At 39.2% G+C, this 20,925-nt stretch overlaps 1 protein-coding gene and 1 non-coding gene across 5 annotated transcripts in view; one reads left to right on the top strand and one right to left on the bottom strand.

The window, feature by feature from the left end:
- Positions 1 to 20,925, top strand: part of LOC114134038 (uncharacterized) — a 73,208-nt gene that overhangs the window by 21,830 nt on the left and 30,453 nt on the right. Inside the window, exons 1-2 of one of the 4 annotated variants that reach the window (XR_003593329.1) lie at positions 13,593 to 14,547; positions 16,878 to 17,021. The exons of 1 other annotated variant lie outside the window; for it this stretch is intronic. Coding sequence is in view for 1 of the 3 variants with exons in the window: in XM_028000254.1 (XP_027856055.1) it covers positions 20,046 to 20,099 (54 nt within the window). In the remaining 2 variants the exon portion in view is untranslated. Of the gene's footprint in view, positions 1 to 13,592; positions 14,548 to 16,877; positions 17,022 to 19,827; positions 20,100 to 20,925 lie in introns of those variants that run through there. 2 more of the 4 variants (XM_028000254.1, XM_028000255.1) reach the window with 2 other exon arrangements.
- trnad-guc (transfer RNA aspartic acid (anticodon GUC)) lies at positions 16,308 to 16,379 on the bottom strand. The gene has a single exon. It is a non-coding gene; the product is annotated as a tRNA-Asp (tRNA).

Below are 20,925 nucleotides of genomic sequence, written 5' to 3'. Positions count from 1 at the left end.
ATTCTTTTTACATTTAGTGTTTTCTTTTTTTATGAGAAGTGTTATCCAAATTCGGTCACCAAACTATGTCATCAGTGGACGTTTCATTTTAATTTCAATTAAAAGTGTGAATAAATATAATGCCCCAGCCTGAATGGGCTGATTCAGATTCTGTTGTTCTGTTCAGTTAGTGTTTGCCCCATTCAAAACAAAGTTCTGCTGTGAGCAGGGCGGAGCCACTGAGAGTGAGAGCTGAGCAGCAAACGTTTACTATAACATCACACCTCTTCAGGTCGTGTTGTGGTTTTTCCTTTGAATTATTTTGTTAAAAACTTGGACAAAATTGTACAAAGTTTATGGATATCTATTAGAATAAAAAGAAACAATAGAACAACAAAAACCAGTTTGTGGGACTTTTTCGCTTAAAGTGCAAAAAATATTATTTCAGAGCAAAACAAAGCAATTTGTTATGTTAGAGTCGAGAAATTACAATGGAAAAATTTAATAAAATTTGAAGAGGGAATCTAAAACTAAAGCATTGATGTTAGTATCAATCCAACACTGATACCAACCAGAGAACGTATCAAACTTTAGTCACAGACAGGATTTTTTTGTTTGGAAAAGTTTTCACTAATATCAGCGTTATCGCCACCTGCTGGAAGGCATGGGCATTACAGATTTACTTAAACCCCCAAAGAATATTTATTTTACTTTATCAAAAGAAGAAAAAAATATAAATATCTGTAATTATTTGGTTATTTTATTTCATTCAAATTAAGTTGTTTATTTAAAAAAAAATTCTGCCCAAACGATTATTCACGTTTGCATCCAACTAACCGGTTTGTCATTAATTACATATAACAAGGTAATTTTTTAATTACTTGTATGTTTGCTTGGAGTTTATTTGAAGTGAAATATTCCTCTTGTCCGTTCATGTCAGCAGCATCTTTTATCATTTTTCCTTCTGTCACTTGCATCAGCCCAAGGCAAGGAAAGGAAAAGAGGCGACCATCTTTGAATATGCAAATATTTTAGGAATTATGGGATTGATTTAAATAATGATGTGAAGCGATGAACTCATTTTTCTGGAGAGGAAACGTCGTGGTAACCGTGGTCCACTGTCCTTTATCATTAGCCACAGCACATCAACCCCACAGATGATCCGTGTGTGTGTGGGTGTGTGTTGGTGTGTGTGTGTAAAAACCTTCAGTGATCCTTCATGGCTCTTTAATTAGGGAATATTTTTCTGCATTTTTCCTTCAGCTTGTTATCAGTCACTACAAATGAAACCTCCAAACCGAGGGGAGTGACGGGTGGAAGGAGGAAGATAAACTGTGAAACTGCAGACTGATGTGTAAAAAAAATGTTTTTCCTTTTATCTTCTGCTTTAATCTTACATAAAAATGAGCCACTGCAGCGTCATTTAATCATTTACGCCTCTACTCTCTCAGCAGATATTTAATTGAAAGCTTCAGTCAGATGATCTTTGTAAATAATATTTTTTAATGGGACTACAAATTGGAAGGGAATTTATCAGCCGTGTTTTCGTACGCCGCTGTGATCTGTAGATAATTTCCATCAGAGCTGGGATCGGCGCTGATATTTATTGGCCGCTTCGTTAACTTGGTTGCAAAAGAAAATCAATAACAGAGGCACTTAAGAAAATTGGGTAACGGATTTATTTTATTGGTATTGATTATGAAGTCTGCTGTGTGTAGGGAGCGTTGCTGCAGTGTTTCTGTGAAAAACAGCAGAAAGGATGATTTAACGTTGAATTACTCCACTTAAAAGAGAAATAAACATGCGTCAACGTAAATGTACTGGAATTAACCAACAAGCTTATTTTTATTGGTGAGCATCTGAGACGACGCAAAATATGAGTTTTATTATGATGAATTTTATTTATTAAGAGGAATAAAAACGTTTTGGAAAGACAAATTAACATAATTTTTGATAATTGGCCTTTTAGTGCTTCATCAAACTGTTTTAATTCAGCTATACTGCTGGATATTTTGTACAAGAACAAACTGTTTAAGTTCATACTGCATAATAGGAATTAAGTAGAGACTTTGACTAGGACAAACCATTCAGATGTGGACTTCCTGTTGTTTTTTGGATGACCAACTTTCTATGTAACCCACATTCACTTAAGCATAAACTCCACAGTTTTTCACATTTCTGTGATTGTGGAAATTCATGCAAAATCTTTTTTGTGCTAGTGAATAATTGTCGTTTATTACAATTTTTTCTTAAAAATGGTCAGAAATATTGGGTTTACGTGTTGCTAACTCCCACCTGTAGGTGGCAGTATTTCAAATGTCAATACAACGCTGCATCAGCTTCGCACGATGTCAAATTATCTCCTGTTTAAGTTTGTTAAAGAATAACAATGTTTGTGTCCAATTTGCTTACTTTACGTTTCTGCTGATCTTTTGTGGCTTTAGGAGGGAGTTTAACATGGGAAAAAATTCACAAAATTAATCAGATTCTTTTAGCTTTACATCATGTTATAATCTTATTTACATCAAATAGTTTAAATGTGGGATCAAAAGTATGTTCTGGATTCCAGGAGTTGTTTGGATCTAGACTTCAAAACAATTTTTAGCTACAATAAATTATATTTTGTGACATTAAACATGAAAAACATAACAAATGCAACATGTTTTATCCTCCTGCACCTAATAACACAGATACGAAAGAATAAACACTTTAATCTGCGTGAACATGAACTGCAAATGGAGTCAGAGCTCTGGTGAGCTCCAGATGATCATATGATTAATGTATTTGTCCGATGCACACAGCCTGTATTCACCATAGCAGCTGATAAATAATCCATGAGTCCCGGCTTTGTTCAGGCTAACATGTACAGCCCAGACCCGAGGTTACAGCGGCGCATCAGGACCGTCATACAAAGGAAAACGCCAGTAAATTTCACATAAAAACAACTAATTTTTAGATTAAGCTCAGAGGTTTGCTAGGATTGTTTTTAGATTATTCTCAGAATTTTTTCTAGGACAAAAGAATATTTCTGAGCTAGAAAAGTAAAGAAAAACAATGAGAAAATGTTGACATTAATCTCAGACATTTTCTAGAAAAACAAGAAAATTTCCAATTTTGAAAAATCTACAATCTGCTAAAAAATAATTTAAGAAAATTTCCAGGAGAAACAAGGAAATGTCTTAATTTGAGAAGTTGAAAATTTGCTGGAAAAAAGGCAAAAATGTTGACATTAATCACAGAAATGTTCTCAAAAAATTTCAAAATTTGAAAATCTTCATCTATTAAAAACTAAAAAATTTTAATCAAACATTTTTGAGTTTTGAAACTCAAAACTTTTTCATAGAAAATTTATTAGATTAACCTGAGAAACTTCAGACTTTTTCTAACAATTTTTCAACTTTTCAAGCTCAGAAATTTACTTGTGTTTTTTCAAAAAAAAAAAATCTCAAAATTTTAGTTTTTTGGCAGTAATGTATTGCTACTTTTTGCCGTTTGCTCCTAATTCGCCGTCCTGTGCAGTTTTTCCCTCTGCAGCCTCTTTTCAGCTGGATTTTCCTGTTTGCGTCTCATTTCCTGCATTGCTGCGTGACGGCGGGAGGAGAGACAGTAACTGAGAAGAGCCGTTAATCTCTGATGGAAAACATCTTTTCATATGAAAATTTCCAGGTTGTTCTCCCAATCCCACCACATTAACAATCTGGAATATGCAGGCCCCAGAGGGAAAGGCTCTGTAATCTGCTCTTAATCTGCCCCCACCCCCTGGCAGTTGTTTAGCCTCAGTTGTTTTCAGCTTCGATGTTTTCTGGATTTTACTGCAGCGTTCCCCGAGCCGCTCCTCTGGAGGCGATGGGAGCAGCGTTTAGGACTATTGTACCGAAGGAATGTTAACTTGGCCGGTCTCCCTCTAATTTGGAAATTATAGTGATTATGAGCTAAATATAAAAAGCAGGGATTTGGGGCTGAAAGACTCAGCGAAGGCTTCTGTATTGTTTACAAGATGAAAACACATCCAGGAAAATGCAGGACTTGGATTTCAACCCAAACCTTCATTATCACGTTTTGTCACTTTTGGGCTTTCTTTGGGTTTTGTCCGCTCAGCCACACACAAGATGGCTGCCCTCTGTTTACATGTAGTCGCTGCGTTTCCATTCCTATAAACTTGCTTAAAGCTGCAATATTTAACTCTTATAAAAATTATTTTTTATGTATTTGTTGAAACTTTCTCTATGTTGTGACAGTTTAGGAGGCAGATAATCTGAAAAATGGAGCTCCTCTGTCTTCTCCCAGTGCTAACTAGAAACAACCAATCAGAGCCAGGAGGCGGGTCTTAGTGCTGTCAATCACCCTTTCTTTCTGCTACTTTGCAGCTATCAAAGCTTGTCTTTATTGCTAGCTAGTTAGCTAGTCATCTGTAACAGTGAGTTGTTTTGCCACCATTAGCACATTTAGTAGCGCCTACATGAGCTTGATTGACGGCGCTAAACACCTCCTCCTAGCTCTGATTGCTTGTTTTTGGTGCATTTCAGCAATAGTAGCTTAGGGAGGAGGTAGAGGAGATCGATCTTTTGACAGATTATCTGCCTCCTAACAAACTGTCACAACATGGAGAAAGTTTCAACAAAGATAGAAAAAACCTTTTTATAGAAGCTTTATTAAAGGAAACACGGCAAGTTAAAAAATACTTGATTTTCACTCAAGTTTCGGCGCTAGGATGAGGTTTTTTTTTAGTCATATTTAAATGGGAAACATCTCTTTGCATCACACGAGTCGCATGATCGACAACAGGATGTTACTACTGGAGGAAACGAAGAAAAAGAAGAAAACAGGAAGTGGCAGGGGGATGATGGCAGAACGTTTTTTAAGGACTTATCACGTAAACAAACTTATTCGCATCTGATTTTAATTCTGTTTCTCATTTTAATGAAACATCGCAATTGAGAAATTGTGTTTTTTCGGCATTAATTGAATTTCTACAAAGATTTGCGAACGTTAGTAGTGGAAACGCAGCTTGTGTGCTTCAACTCTTCCTATGTGTCTGCAGAAATCCTAAAGATCTGCAGGTTATGAATGCTGTCTAGCAGCCTGCTGGTTGTATGCTATGCTGCAGGAAGTGTGTGTGTGTGTGTATTGGGGGTTGGGGGTGTATTGTTGGAAAAAAGGAAGCATGACGAGAGTCTGCTGTGGATATAATTAATAGGCCACATGCGGCTGCACCAAATGTGTCACAGCGAGGGGAAATCAATCGATGAAGTCTGCCGACATTAAGGGTGTGTTTTTGCCTGTGTGTGTGTGTGTGTGTGTGTGTGTGTGTGTGTGATGAAGCAAGGATTGGATGGCGGTAGATGGGTGGCTAACGGGGTGGAGAGACTGGATCTGTAAGGGATGAAATAAGGAAACGGAGGCGGAAATATTCCAGAGAAGAAGAGAATCTTCCGTCTCACACCCTTCAGCCGCATCCTGTGGAGAAATCTGACATGGAATTTCATAAACGTGTTAATATATGGACTCAGCATAAAGCACTGGAAGTTTATTTACCACAAGCCTTCATCCAAACCAAGTCAGCCGGTCAGAGGAGGTTCTTTGGTTTGTAATAGGGGCGTGCTGTGGTGGCGCAGGGGGTTAGCACGCCCCACATTTGGAGGCCTTAGACCCGCGGACGTCGCGGGTTTGACTCCCGGTCCCGACGACCTCTGCCACATGTCCTTCAAAAATGGCGCCGGCTCAGCTGGCTGCCTGCAGACGCAGCTCCTGTCGTGTGTGTGTTAGTCTATGTATAAAAAAATTCTTGCTGTAACTGCGAAATAATTTCCCTGCTGGGATGAATAAAGTAATTCTTCTTCTTCTAATGAGCTTCCTAGTTGACATGAGGTCTAAAACTGGAAGAAATGTCATTTTACTAAATGTTGATAACAGATTTTACTCATCTTGTGTCAGAAGGACACGACAGGTTCTGTTAAAGGGACCTTTGATGCACAATTCACATTTTGTATGTTTTTATACTTTTATTTGGATTTCTACTGATTCTAAAAACAAACCAAATATATTTTTTAAAAAGGCAGCTGTTTTTTGGCAATATGTTAATGTTTTTTTGGTGTTTAAAAAAACCTCTAGAATGTAACGTCACAGATCAGCAGGCGCAGCTCGTTACCTAGCAACCCAAGCAAAGTTCCGAACGTTACCTAGCAACCCAACCTTTGCTCCAGTACATTTGGTCAGCTGGTTTTATCACAGTAAAAGTGTTTCTTTACTGACTTACTGTCCAGAAGAAACTGGCTGCATTCTTGTTGGTTGTGCAGGAGGCTCCACTTAAGCTTTTCGAAGATGTTTGGACTAGCGCACATCTTCTACTGGTATATTTTAACTTATTTGTTTTCATTCAAATTGAATTGTTTTTTAACTTACAGTATGTCATTTTTATAAGGAATATGTTTTTTGTGTATTTGTTGAAACTGTCGCCATGTTGTGACAGATAATCTGTGAAAAGACAAATTTTCTCCAGTCCTCCATGAGCTTCTATTACCAGCTGAAGAAATGAACCAAAAACAACCAATCAGACCCAAGAGGCGGGTCTAAAAGCTGTCAATCAGTCTCTTGTACTCACTGTTAAATATTCTAATGTTGGAGGAACAACTCACCTTTACAGGAAAACGTTTATCTGCTGTCACCGTGATCATGCTAACTAGCCTTAGCATTCACAACAGGATGTGCTAGCTGCAGTGTAGCAGAGAGCGTGATTGTGATTGACAGCATTAGACCCTCCTCATGACTGATTGGTTGTTTGTAGTTAGCACTGGGAGAAAACAGAGGCGCTCCATTGTTCACATTTTTTCATATTTGTTAAAACCGTCACCATGTTGTGACGGTTTTAGCAAATATGCAAAAAATAGCAGAGAGAGATTCTGTTTTCCAGTGGGTGAAACTCAGACATCCAGCCTCTCTTCACAGGCTGGATGTCTGAGTTTGGAGGCAGAGAAGGAAATCGATGGTGAGAAGAGTTGGACAGAGAGCTGAGTGTCAGACCGGGCCGGTCTCTGGAAAACTGTCACTGATGGCGCTGCTGCAGCCCACCTCCTTCCAGTCCGGCACAACTGGTGTCAAACGTTTATGCTGCAAAAATCTCTGTTTGTGCCGCTGTCATTTTAAAGATGTTAATAAATGGTTCCAGGCGTCATCACATTTACAAAATTAAACAAGTATGATGTCGATTAACTACACTATGTTTGTGCTGCAAGCATGTCCATTTGTGCTGCTTTTGCTATAAAGATATTAATGAAAGGTTTACGGTCAAAAGGTCAACCAGTCCAATAGATTGGTGTCAATCGTTTGTGCAGCAGAGATTTTTATTTGTGCTGCTATCATTGTAAAAATATTAAAGTTCTCAGGAGTTAACCAGTTCCTGGCTCCATTTATGAAATTCAACGAGGTCAAAGGTTGACCTTTTGACCTTAAATTTTTGATTAATATCTTCACAGCAAAAGCAGCACAAATTGAATATTTTTGCTGCACAAATGTAGCACATTTATCAAAGAACGTCTAGCTGTGTGTTGGTTCATTTTCTGTTCTTGAGTCACGATGAGATGCCAAAATATGCTTTATTCTTAAAATAAACATATTCAGCTAAGTTTCTATGAACTTAATGTCGTAATAGTCAAATTAAGCAGTAATTTTATATCTCAAAAACATAAAACTAGGAATATTGAGCATCTTTTGACGTCATCCAATGTCATTAAAGTGATCTGGTATTTTTGTGTACTAGCTGTAGAGTTCTGCTCTAATCTTTATTAATTTTATATTTTTATAGATATATTTGTAGTTTTTTGCTGCGCTTGTTTAGTTAGAGACCGGAAGACGTAGATTTGCTGTCATTTGGTCGGAGAAACACAGAACCTTGGACCGGCCGGGCCGCGCCGCGCCGCGCCGCGCCGCGCCGGGCCTCCGCCTAGTAAACAGTCCATTAGCGCAGAGCTCCAAGGTAAACATATTTACTGGCTGGTGACGGCCTGCCAGCGTGGCTCCTCGGCCCCGTGGCAGAGGGGATTTCATTAGGCAGAGGGCAGGGGGAGAACGGAGGAAATTAATGTGCCATTCAAGATGATTTCTTTGTTTCCCATCAACATGATCACAGACAGGCCGCGGGGAAGAGATGATTTACGCACACAAAGGGAAGAGATGGGGAGGGGAAAGAAGCAGGGAGAAAGAACATCACAAAAGGCTCCCGGTGCGTGAAATGTCTTCCTTTTGGTGGAAATGTTCTTGTCACAATTTTTTTTCTTCTCATGGCTTGAAGTGCTGGGATTGTTTTCAGTCAGAAAAGCCTTGTTGTTTGTCATTAAGGGAAGTATATCTGAGTGAAAACACCAACAGGCACAACAATGTCATGCGTTTCTTTTCTGTTAAACACCAAGTAATCCAACCAGTGCAGAGATTTCCTGCAGCCTCGTTAAGAACCTGTTAAACAATGGCAGTTGTTGTTTTTAAATGCAAGCCTTGAAACCTGCAGGATTCATTCTGAGCAACGTCTCACTTCATAAATAACCTGGGATCAGAAATAAGCACAAAGTAAACCTGAAGGTTAGAAATTAAATTATTAGTCAGCAGTGGCTTTCTGTCAGAAATCATTTTTACCTCCATGAAGAAATAATAAGAGAATGAAGTCATAATAACATGAGAATAAAGTTGTAGTATTACAAGAATAAAGTCGTTGTACTATTAAACTTTATTCAGCTCATTTTACTGTTTTATTTTGTCTTAGTTTGGCCCTAATACTCCAATATGCAAACTAAAAAACTCACTAAAACTCACAAGACAAAACAAAACTCAAGATGTGGTGAGATTTTAATATTTTGTTCACAAAAACTTCAAAGATCAAACTTATTTGGACCTTTTATAGATTTATCCCCAAACTCTACAACCTGACCAGAGGAAACCTTGTGATATATTTGTTTTTCTGATTTGTTGAGTCTGTTTCCCCGACCCAGCTGGAAACCTCCCGATCCTCCTGCTGGCAACCAGCTACTGCCAGCAAACCTCACAGAATATCTACATTTAAACTAACATTTAAAGTTTACATGACACACAGGTCAATCTTAGTTAATACAAAAGCAGCTAGTGAAGCAATAAGTTTCATTTAGTCAGAGTAACTCATCAGTTCTCAGCAGCAGCTGCGTTTCCATTGGTGATATAATCGCACAATTTGACGTTTCAAAAATAAATTTACTTATTCAACATTAGTAAAATATTGACTTACGTTTTGCAGAAGTTTTGTAACAGTTAGTAATGTTTCCATTGACCACCATTTTTCACAACTTGAATTTACAAAAATAAATTTGCTTGATTGAAGCACTGCGATTTTGAAAATACTCACAATTGTCAATAAAAAGTTTCACGCGATCATGCGGTGGGTTCTTCGGCCATATTGATGTTGGTTTATTCAGCAAAACTGCAATGGAAACTTTTTTTTTGCATCATAAGAGTCACATGACTAACAGGATGTTACTACTGGAGGAAATGACAAAGAAGACGACAGGAAGTGGTTTAATGACTTATTTTGTGAACAAACTTATTCACATGTGATTTTAACTGCATTTCTTATTTAATGAAAACACTGTTTTAACAAAGTCAACAGACTTTTGCCACATTTGTAACAGAAACACAGCTAATAATGACTGTGCTTCAGCCTGACTCTCCATCCAGGCTGTACTCTGGTTGCCTGACGCCTGTGAGCAACATGCAGGTTGACATGAGCCGCATATAAATGGCTGCAGAGCAACAACACGGCCCTTTTTATTTAGACGCGTCCACAGAGTGTATTTTCAGACGCGCTAGGAAGCGGTTTTATGCAGTTGGTGACCTTCGGTGGTGGAGCAGGTGTTTAGGGTCTGATAACATCGTGACAGGGAGTACAGGTGTGACTGCGTTCAGACAGGAAGGACACACACACACACACAGGCTGGCAGATACACAGATTTCTCTTTGTTTTTGGAGGTAAACTGACTAAAAAGCTGTAGTTTTCTCTATTTGGATCCAACGTGCCGCTTGGAAAGGATGAAATCTGAAACAGAACTCGCTGTGCTGACCACCAAGCTGCTGCACCAATGCTGCTGTTCAATGCCAAATGTGCAAATATATTAAGAGTTAGAACAATTTCCCACAGAAAACATTTCAGATTGAAATTTAAACACCTTCAGACCCTGGTTAGTTTTATTTTTATCTTTTTATTAAAACTAAAACCTAATACCTGTAAAAAAAAAAAAAAATGCTATAAAATGACAATATGTGCCTGGAAAATACACAATACCGCCCCTTTAAGAAGGTACATAAGAATGTTATTCACATTTTAAATATGAACTGTTAAAATCCTACTTATGGAAGGTTATGTGCAGCAATTTAAACTTTTTTAAAGACAATATTATGGAAAAAATAAAGAAAATTGTAACTTTTTGAAAACATGGTGCAGAATCAAAAAAATTTTAGACCACAGAAATCATAAAAATAAAATAATCTCAACATTCTTAAAGAGACAGAGGCCCAATTTTAATGCACCTCAGGTGCCAAGTCAGATTTCTTTTAAGTCATTTTTATAACCGATGTGCCTGGAAAATACACAATACCACAAATCTAAGAAAGATATTTATAGAAAGAACTGAAAAATATTTGTGCTTTTAATATTAACTGTTGAGATCCTTTTTGTGAAGGTTATGCGCCTCAATTTGAACTTGTTTTTGTAAGACTGTGTCATGGAAAAATAAAAGAAAAATTGCAACTTTTTGGAAAAGATGGCATAAAATCAAAAGTTTTAGGTCACAACATAAAAAAATAAACACAACATCCTGGATGATTGCACTTTTGAAAACACAACAGAGGCTGAACTTTGTAACTTTATCCACATTAAGGATTCAGATTGGAGGAAATGTCACTGGATTGTTTTGATGTTTCACTCCTTTATGCTCTCATTGAGCATTTTCAGGTTTTGTCTTTGTTTATGTTGGTTTAAATTTCTCCTGAGTTTTTTCACTTGAAGGAATCCGTCCTCCTGCTGCCATCTTGTCCTCGGCTCCCCCATGTGGTCAGAAACGGAACAGCAGTGACTTCCCCCGACATTTAAAGGCCTTTCTGAAGGAGCTGGTGGATTTCAGGAACCTGTTCACCTTGAGAAAGTTTCCAGTGAGGACGAAGCGGCATCAAGCCGTGGAGAGGCGTGAGAAGATGTGAGCGATGCGCCGCAGCCTGCAGGGCGATGCTGTGATACCCAGCGGCCCAAAGCTGCAGCTTGATGTGGGCCAATACTCCCAATGTTTTGTCTCTCCTGTTCACATCGAGCATGACAGAGAGGATTTTGGAAAGGCTGCGCTGCCAGATGGGAGATCGTTCCTTCATGGGTATTGTGTGCGAAAAGCCGCGGAATATGTCGGCTTTATCTGCGTTAAAACATACCGAACGTTTTTCTCTGTGATACTGTGCTAGCAAAGCTACAGCCGCTCCCATCTGTGCTGCTGCAAACTGTATCTTGCTCCTGCAGCATCCAGGCAGAAATAACTCGGCTGATCTGAGCGGGAAGCCAAATTTCTGATACGTAAATGTGTGAAATAGTGTGATATTGAGACGTGGTTCCAGATAGATTATGTTGTATCACTGAGCTGTGTTTTATCCAGACTCCTGGCCGCTCTATCTCGCTTGCACACGCTGACACACATAATGCCCTATCATCTCCTTCTTCCCATGCAAGAGACGGAAAAAAGGCAAATATGTGCTCTCTCTCGCTTGGTACAGCAGCGTATTAGGGCCGTTTGAGAGAGGAAAAAAAAGAAGTACATTTCTACCACAAAACTCAGAAATTTTGAGATTAATCTCAGAAATTTTCTAGAAAAAAAACAAGGATATTTCTGACCTCCAAAAGTCAAAAATGTGCAAGAAAAACTCAGAGGTTTTCCATAAAAAAACTGAGATTTCTGTATTCCAAAAGTAAAAAAAATACAAGAAAAAAGCTCACAAATTTAATGATTAATATCATAGGTTTTCCAGAAAAAATAGGAAAATTTTCGAGCTAATAGTCAAAAATGTGCAGAAAAATCTCCGAAAGTTTGAGGTAAGCTGCCAAATTTTTCCAGGAAAATTTCTGAGCTAAAAGTGAAAAATGTGTCAGAAAGATTTCCAAAAGTGAAAACCTTTTGACTTCTGGCTCTCAGAAGTTTGCAGTTTTTTTCTAGAAAATGTTTGACTTTTGAAACTTAGAAATTTTCACATCTTTGTCTGGAAAATTTCTGAGGTTAATCTAAATTTTTTTTCTAGCAAAGTATCAACCTTTGCAAATAAGAACAATCCTAGTTTAAGATTTCAGAGATCAAAGTCAAAATTTGATCATTTTTTGTCAGACGTGTTCTCCTGTTTGCTTTCTGCCTACAATGGGCCTAATACGCCGTTGTAGATGTAATATGAGGTCATGACTGGAATGTTAATTTTACCACTGAAGTCCATCAGCGGACACACAGACATGCAGAGTTTGTGCCAACCACACCGAAACCAGAACAATACACAAAATCAAACCTGCATTCCTCTGCAAGCCAGTGGGTGTTTTATTTCATCGTTTCTGACCACACTAGCTGTAAAAAATGTTTTAAAAAAAGAGATTAAACTGACCAACTGTAGAGGTTTGAATAGCAGCAGCGCAGCTCCAAGTCGGTAGGAGACAAAGGCGGCGGCGGCGTGGGAGAAGAGGCCGCGGCTCGCAGATCAAGAGGCGTGTTTGAGTATCTTATCGCGGCTGTCGCCAGCACAACCTGGCTCCGCCGGCTGGGTGCGGGATTAGGAAGGCCCACAGCGCCTGATTATTTGGGTGAGTGAGTGGTTCTTTGTAAACAAATACTGAGGCTCGGATTGTTCTGGTCGCAACACGTTCGGATCCCCCCCACCTTAAAAAACCTGAACACTCACAAACAGACAGACGGAGGTGAAACAATGAAGCTTCTGCAGATATTCACTCTCTGGAGGTTTATGGGAAACACAAAGCAGAAAAACGAAGCAAAGGTGTTCAGACGCTTTAATCCAACTCCAGTCCGTTTCTCTAGAAAGTCCGGTTCGGTTGGTGAAATCTGAGCGCTAAACCGAACTCTGTCCTACAAACCTCGGTCGTAAATTTGACTGAACATTTCGGTTATATTATGATAATATGTGGTCATTTTCAGGAAACTGTGTAGCATTGTGCCAAGGAAGTTTCAGCTTTCTAAACTGCATTCTCTTTTGAATATTTTAGTGTTTTCACACCTGACAGTCCAGTTTTCTCGAGTGTATTGGGACCTAAGTTGCATCATCTGCTCCACCTCCAGATGCTGTGGTTCTCTGTCTCTCTGTTCTGAGTCAAACCAACCTGTTCCCCTCCTGGCCTGTGGGGGCGCTGCACTAAGAACCACTGAAGGAAACGACACAAAAACCTCTAAAGACACTGAGAGCAACTTCCTTCTTCACCAGATGGAAACAAGATGGAGGATTTTAGTGTTGGAGGATTTCTCTTTAGTCTCTGGCAAAATATCGTGTTATTTCTCCTGCTAGCGCTAGGCTAGCACGTTTGTTTTGGTTGTATTTACCCAGATTGCCCTGCGCTGTAGTCCACTTCCTGCTTTTGGAGTAGTTTCCGATCCACTTGGTGTTCACATATGCATTCAAACTGAACCAGAGTTCACTTCAACCAAATCCAGACCTATAGCTAGCTGGCTTTTTCCATCAAAGCGGATCAGAGTTCACTTTTTTCAGAGTTCCTCAACCAAACCGGACTTTCTAGGCAAACGGACTGGAGTTGGATTAAAGCGGATTAAACAGAGCTGGTGGAAACGCATCTTTAGTTTAAGCATTTTTCATTCAAAACACACAAAAATGTCTGAACATTATGAGGTAAAGCAATCCAAAATGAAACTAAACAGTAACCGAAAACTGTTGGCGTCTGCAGCCGTGTAAACGCCAAGATGAGTCAAGTGGAAACATATTGGAGGTAAAGTGAGTGAAGAAAGATAATATTTTACCAACAACACAATAACATTATGCCAAGTAGATTGGAAAGTGCAGGGAAGAAGACAAACTCCAGCAGAAGTGTTTATTTATAACACAAATTCTCATTCAGTGCTTGTTTTATTTTTACCGCAGTCGTTCGCGGCGCATGTTTTAAACCAGCGTGGAGTGAGAAGCAGCCGTGAAGCCTGCTAACTCAGCCGCGTCCCCACATATCCTTTCCAGATGCTGGCTAGACTGGCTGGAGCCGGGGCCCACTGCACCGGGGGCCGGATCGTCTTTTCCTCCAGGTGTGATGCCTCACGCTGATTCCCCCCACATGCTGCAGTGGCCTAATCCAAACACAGGGGATGGTGACAGCGCTAGGCCTCCGCCAGCCACCCACACCGCCGCAGCGTCTCATCACAACACTTCCTCCTTCGACTCGGCGTAACGAACGAACGCCACTGAGGCTGGAGCCCATCAGCTGTTGCTTTAGGAACTGAATCGCATCTAAACTGGTGGTTCTCTAGGCCTGGTCAGTTTAAGACAACCAGAGGCAACAGCAGAGTAGCCAAACATTATACTGAGGTAAGAGTAAAAAGGTATTTGGTAAAAAGTCTACTCAAGTACTGATCGAATAATCAACCATTTAATGTTTAAAAATTACATCATCAGACACTAAAATGTAAAGTTAAGTGGACATTTTGGTAATTTAAGGACCAAAATGACAGTACTTTGCAATCATAAATAAATTGTTAAAAAGGGGGATCTGATTTGCAAAATTAACATTTTGGGCATTTTTGTACTTCCATTTGTATTTCTACTGAAAACAGACCAAGTGTTTAAAACCAAACACCCAGACGCTTATTGGCAATAAAATCAGCTGGAAAATGAGCAGAATAACTTTATGAATGCAACAAATCAGCAGCACTGCCCTTTCACCTAATAACCCCAGCCAAGCTCAGTCCGTTACCTAGCAACCCCAGCAGAGTTCCACCGTTACCTAGCGACCCAAGTTAAGTTGAGTTGGGGGAGTGGCAGGCAGTCAATTATTTAGATTTAAAGTAACAGGAGCCCCAAAATACCTGAAAAATTGATCAGGCTGAAATCTCCGTATCTGAGACGGTGGGCCGATCTGAACCTGCTCAGGATCGCTAAATATTTCACCGTTAAAACATAAACAATAGGCAAGTCTTGAGTCTAATTAAACTCAGTGTCCATGTTTGATTTGTGGAGAAAAGTTCAGACATTTTCAAGATGAGTTCAAGTGGAAAACGATCCTTACTAATTAACGGAGAGATTAAAAGAGAAGAAGTCCAGCATGTTGCAGTGGGGAGGCTTGTTTCTTCTTCCCATAAATATGTCGTCCTTGGTTATGCCAGAGCTGGAATGCATCCAACTGAAGCCATGAGACATATTTTGAGTGGGCTAGTTGATATTTTTTTTACCACCTCTGCATCTATCTGTCCATACCCTTAACAGAAAAAATAGATTAAATGGAAAGTTGCATTTTGAGACGAAGGACTAAAGTGATGGTGTAAAGTTGAAAGAGTTTCACTCGCTGAACATTTACAGAGCTGGAAATAAGTATTTTAACATCAAATTAAAACTACCTGGGTGAGTAAAAAATAGCAGTTTTAAAAAGATGATTTGATTTATGATGAAAGAAAAAAAAATTGTGAAAAGTAATTATCCCCTGAACCTCAGGAAAGGTTGTTCCACCGATGGCAGCAACAACAGAGATCAGGCATAAACAGTCATTTATATTTTCTGTGGAGGAATTTTGTCCCACTTTGTTTTACAGAATTGTTTTTATTCAGTTACTTTGGCTGCTTTTCGAGGACAACTTGCCCATCTCAATCAGATGCTTTGACTAGACCACTTCTAATCCCTCCTTTTAAGCCAACCAGAGGTGAATTTGTGCTTTGGATCATGTTTCTGTTCTCTGATGTTCTTTTTCCTCAAACAGTGAGGCCTGCAGAGCTTCAGACGTTCTGGATTCTTTGTTGATTTAATTCTGATAGAAAACCTCCTGGGAAGGTTAGGATAGATCTATGGTCTATACAAAACATGTTCATTACGTTTTTTGAACAAAATGATTCATAGATAATGTGATTTTAGTCTGATCAGTTCTTCTTATTGTCAGATGTTCTAGGGTCTCTCTCACTTTAAATCCAAATAATCTGCTGTTGGCCACACCCCCCAACTCAACGTTTACATTCACACATGAAAATAGCTGTAAACAAATGCGCAATAATACAACCATTCCTTTATTTAATCAGGTAAACCCCGTTAAACCCTGTTGAGATCTAGATCTCATTTTCAAGAGGGACCTGAAACAAACTTCACTCCCCGTCGGGGAATCGAACCCCGGTCTCCTGCGTGACAGGCAGGGATACTCACCACTATACTAACGAGGAGATAGTTACATACAGCAACCATACATCTTTGAAAAGCAGAAGTGGAACCTTGTGCACAACCAATAAGAACACAAGTGGTTTCTAGATGGTAAGTCAACAACAAAACACTTGACTTTTCCAGCAGCCATTATACAGTGCATGCAACGGGAAAATCAGCTGTACAGATGTGCTGGAACTCTGCTGAGGTTGCTAGGTAATGGGCAGAACTCTGCTGGGGTTGCTAGGCAACAGGGACAGTGCCTGCTGATTTGTGACATCAGATTCAAAAGATTAATTTTCCAGACAACAAAAGCATGAACTTATTGCCAAAAACCGACTGGCTATTTTTTTAAGTGCTTGGTCTGTTTTTAGAAGCAGTAGAAACCAAAATGGAGGTATAAAACATGCACAATGTTACTATTTCCCCTTTACGTTAACAAGGCAACAGATTAGGAGTCTTCTTTTTTAGCTGAAGTTCTGAAATGTTGGCATTAATTTTTCTCCCACTATTTCAAACAGGTTTGTACAGACTGACGTGGCTCCTGCCAGTGAGCGAGTCGACTGTCATAACTTCTCCCTATGAGTCGACGCCATGTAAATGATTTCCTGATGTTTGAACCAAAGCTGCTGTGATTAGACGCACTGGATCAAGGCTTCAGCCCGGTAACTGCCAGGATCCTCCCACAGCTCAATCCCAGCCCCCGTACATGATAATAATGCCTAACATGTTGCAAATGCTCAGCGACAGAAAGCCACTACTTCCTCCAACATTTGAAATGCAAGAATTTCCTATGAAAGTAGCAGTTTTCTGCATCTTATCAAACAATCTGCTTATGAAGTCACAGCTGAGAATGTTGTAATTGCCTGATTCATAGGCTGGGTCGAGCTAAATCACAGTTTTGGCAACTTAAGCTTAATATGATGAGTGCAGCTAATGTCAGGAAGCCACAGTTTGAGTTTGGAAGCTGTAATTTATTTCAACTGTTCATCATTATTATGATTTCCCTCCCTTTCTTTGTGGTGACTTGGAGAAGAGTTCAGCCTGAGAGTCTTCCCTGAACATGAACCTTTTTGGTCACAATGACACATTTCCTGGCTCAGAAAAAACAGCAATGGTAAATTGAAATAAAAAGTAAACATACAAATGTTAAAAAGGCTAATTTTCCATCTTTAATATGAGTTAATATACAGCAGACCTCCATTATTCAAGGAGTTAAAGACCATAACTGCCCAGAAATAGATAAAACCCACAAATATTCTGACAAAGTTGCCAGTTTTAAGATGTCAAACACTATGAGGCGCAAATTTTAAAGATACAGAACCAAAAATGAGACGTAGAAAAAAATGCAGGTTAATTTTTCAAATTCAAGTTATTCACTCTAAATATCAAAGTTCTGAATATTCAGCAAACTAAGTATTTCCAACTATTTAGATAGATAAATATAACTAGATATTTAGCTTCAATAGCAAGCTAATAAAATATAAATTCTTGACTTCAAACCAAATATTTAGCTTGCTAACTACAGATTTAATTTGGAGTTAAATATATTGTTTTAACCTAAATATGTGACACACAATGCATCGCGGCAAGGCTCTTCAGTTTCCCAAAATGGATGATTTTACTCCAAATCTTTACAATCTGACAGACTTGGTGAAATTTGGCAGAGAAAGGAAATGTTGAGAAATCTTTGACAGTCGGGGATGGGAACATTTTTTATTTCTTATCAGTATTTCAGATGACAGGGTTTGAGGTGGATGACTGGCCTCCATGGCGCCCCGCGTTGTGACATCATTACCAGTCATCGGTTCTGCCTCCTCTCCTCAAACCGGACCTGGACGCTGGGTCCGAGTTGGACCCCGGTGCTGCTAATCATGTCTTGGACCTGCTAGGCCCGTCTCCAGTTCCATGCAGGAGTGTTACTGGAAATCTGTCCAGTGGGACCAGATCTAATAATTACTTGAGGTCAGAGCCGCCAGCATCTGTGGCAACGTTTGGAGAAAATGGGCCGCTGTTAGCAAGAACACTTATCCTGTAATCATTCATCATCTTCTGAAATCTGCTAAGGAAATAACCTCACTGCTGCCCATTTTTATATTTTTATAACTAAATACCAGCATCTGAGGGCTTTAGTAGCTGAAGTTCGTAACGGGCCAATTCAAACTGCAAACAGAGGGAGCAGAGAAACATTAAGGTGGAACATTTATTTTGTGCTAACCTTCAGCTTTCTGGTAAAACCGAACTGAGCAAAACAAACATCTGTACAAACTGTAGTAGTTTTATTAACCTTACGTTAGATTCTCCTTTATTTAAGATGTCTTGCTTTCCAATTCTTCCTTTTCACAAGTAAATTATTCAATTGTCTATATTAAGAGGAACTGCAATGTTTTGGTCTGAATTCAGCCCCGATCTGCCATTTTTGTAGTTTTTTCAAGTGGTGCATCAACATAGTATCTCACAGTGTAATGAACTGTGATGGATCAAAACGCAGACAGGAGCCTGGATCATGTTGAATGTTTTAATAAGAAACATGAAAAATAACCTCAGGGAGCCAGAGGAGAACAAAATGAAAGGTGAAAACATTCTGGTTCTATATGTAGATTATTTCATTCATAATGTGACATTTTGTCCTTGCTGTAAGTGAAATCATCTGCCAGTGGAACCAGTACGCTTTCATCAATATTAATGAATTATTTACTTACAACAAGCTCTCCTATCTTGTTAAAAAGTTACTTCTAAATTAGTTTCAAGTGTAGTAAAATATTTGCATTAGAAACTAGACCAAAAATACTTTAAGGTTTTTGTGTTTAAAGTAACAGTGAAACTTAACAAATTTACTCAGATAAAGATAAAATAAATAATAAATACTCCTAAAAGTACTTTATTTCCCAAATATTTGCTTAAATAAATGCGGAGTTGGGTAGTAACTAGTTACATTTACTTGAGTAACTTTTTTGAAGAAATGTACTTTTAGGAGTATTTTTACTTCGCTGTACTTTTTATTTTTACTTGAGTAATTTTATTATGTAGTATCGGTACTTTTACTTGAGTAAAAGTTCTGGATTTTCTACCCATTGAATGAAAAACAAACAAACATGTTTTAACCAAGAAGTCACCAGACACAGACACACACCTGCAGATTGTGTTAAAGTTTCATTCATAAAGTTTTTTATTGAAAGAAACTGATTTGGAAAAAATTTTGTTATGTTTTGTAACTTATATAAAGTTTTGTCATTTTGTTCCTTAAAATATCAAAATTTCCTCCTACCTTTATATTGAGGTGGGCCTGATGATGTAATATGACATATTAAGTGATTGATAATTTGATCAGTTGCTCGTATTGAGTAGACTTTTCATCAAATACTTTTTTACTCTTACTTGAATAACTTCGTGGACACTTGAATACTTTTTACTTTTGAGTTTAAATATGTTGAATTATTGTTTTCTTACTTCTTGATGGGATAAAATTCCTCCCAGGTTTCTCTTCAAGCTGCTGTCCCTCCAACACAAACAGGTTCGTTTCTGTTCATATGAGGTTAATCCGAGCGCCGCTCCAGTCTCACTGCGATGCCTCATTACCTGTCAAACCTCCCCGTTCGCCCTGCGGGGGGCGCGGTTCTGTTCGCCGGGCCCGGTCGTCAAGGTGACCCGCCTGGGCCCGGGACGGCAGACTGCACCTAGGCCGCCCCATGCCGGTCGCTGCTCTTGGCCCTGGGTGTTTCCAGGCTGCTGCCCGCGTCCCGGTGAGCAAGCAGCTGATCTCATTTTTCAACACGCAGCTGCCCGAACATCAGGTGAAGGTGACCTGCTCCGCCGTTTGGGATCCCCGGCTCTCTCACTGCTGCGAGGCACAAAAAAAAAAAAAAAAGGAGACATTTCTGGTTTGCTAGGGTTATGATACATAGCGCCCACAGTTCTGAACCGGAAGTGATCCGCGCGGTCTTAGATAGGCTTGCGCATGCACTTCGATACCAAAAATAACGCACACACTTAATGTGCGAGAGAATGATATTTGAACAAAATGGCTGCTGTCGAGATCGACTCGAATGAAACGGAGAAGGAAAATATGTCAAACGTTTACTGGCTGCCTCCGACCTCAGTACTACGATTTAGTTCCTTAATTGATGATCAGGAAGAATGCGAACAAAATGGAGGTGCTTCACGGACGGACACAATGTTTAAACGGGCGTACAAACTGAATAACAACGTCTTGGAGACTGGCAGAGTAAGTACACGTAGCTAGCAGCTAAAAGCTTCATTAGCTAAACTAATCTTGCTATCTCGGCAGTAAATATCACTGATATTTATCTTCAAGCAGGCTTTCTCAGACTGTAGTCCCCGGACCACCGGTGGTCCACGGGCGCCCCCTAGAGATCCACAAGATACTGCATGCAAACGACCGTTTTTTTTTTGTTTTTTTTTGCCGTGACGTGATCTTAAAGTGCGGCGCAAACAGTTAGCTTACAAAGGGATTGTAGTTAAAAATAGTAATGGATAAGTAGTTTAAAACTGGGTCACTCAAAAGAAAAACTGAAGATAGAAAACAATGGCAGGATTATTTTCATGATC

The sequence above is a fragment of the Xiphophorus couchianus genome, chromosome 19 (genome assembly GCF_001444195.1).
Source record: "Xiphophorus couchianus chromosome 19, X_couchianus-1.0, whole genome shotgun sequence".
NCBI classification, from domain to species: Eukaryota; Metazoa; Chordata; class Actinopteri; order Cyprinodontiformes; family Poeciliidae; genus Xiphophorus; species Xiphophorus couchianus.
This window is presented reverse-complemented; position numbering and strand designations above follow the sequence as displayed.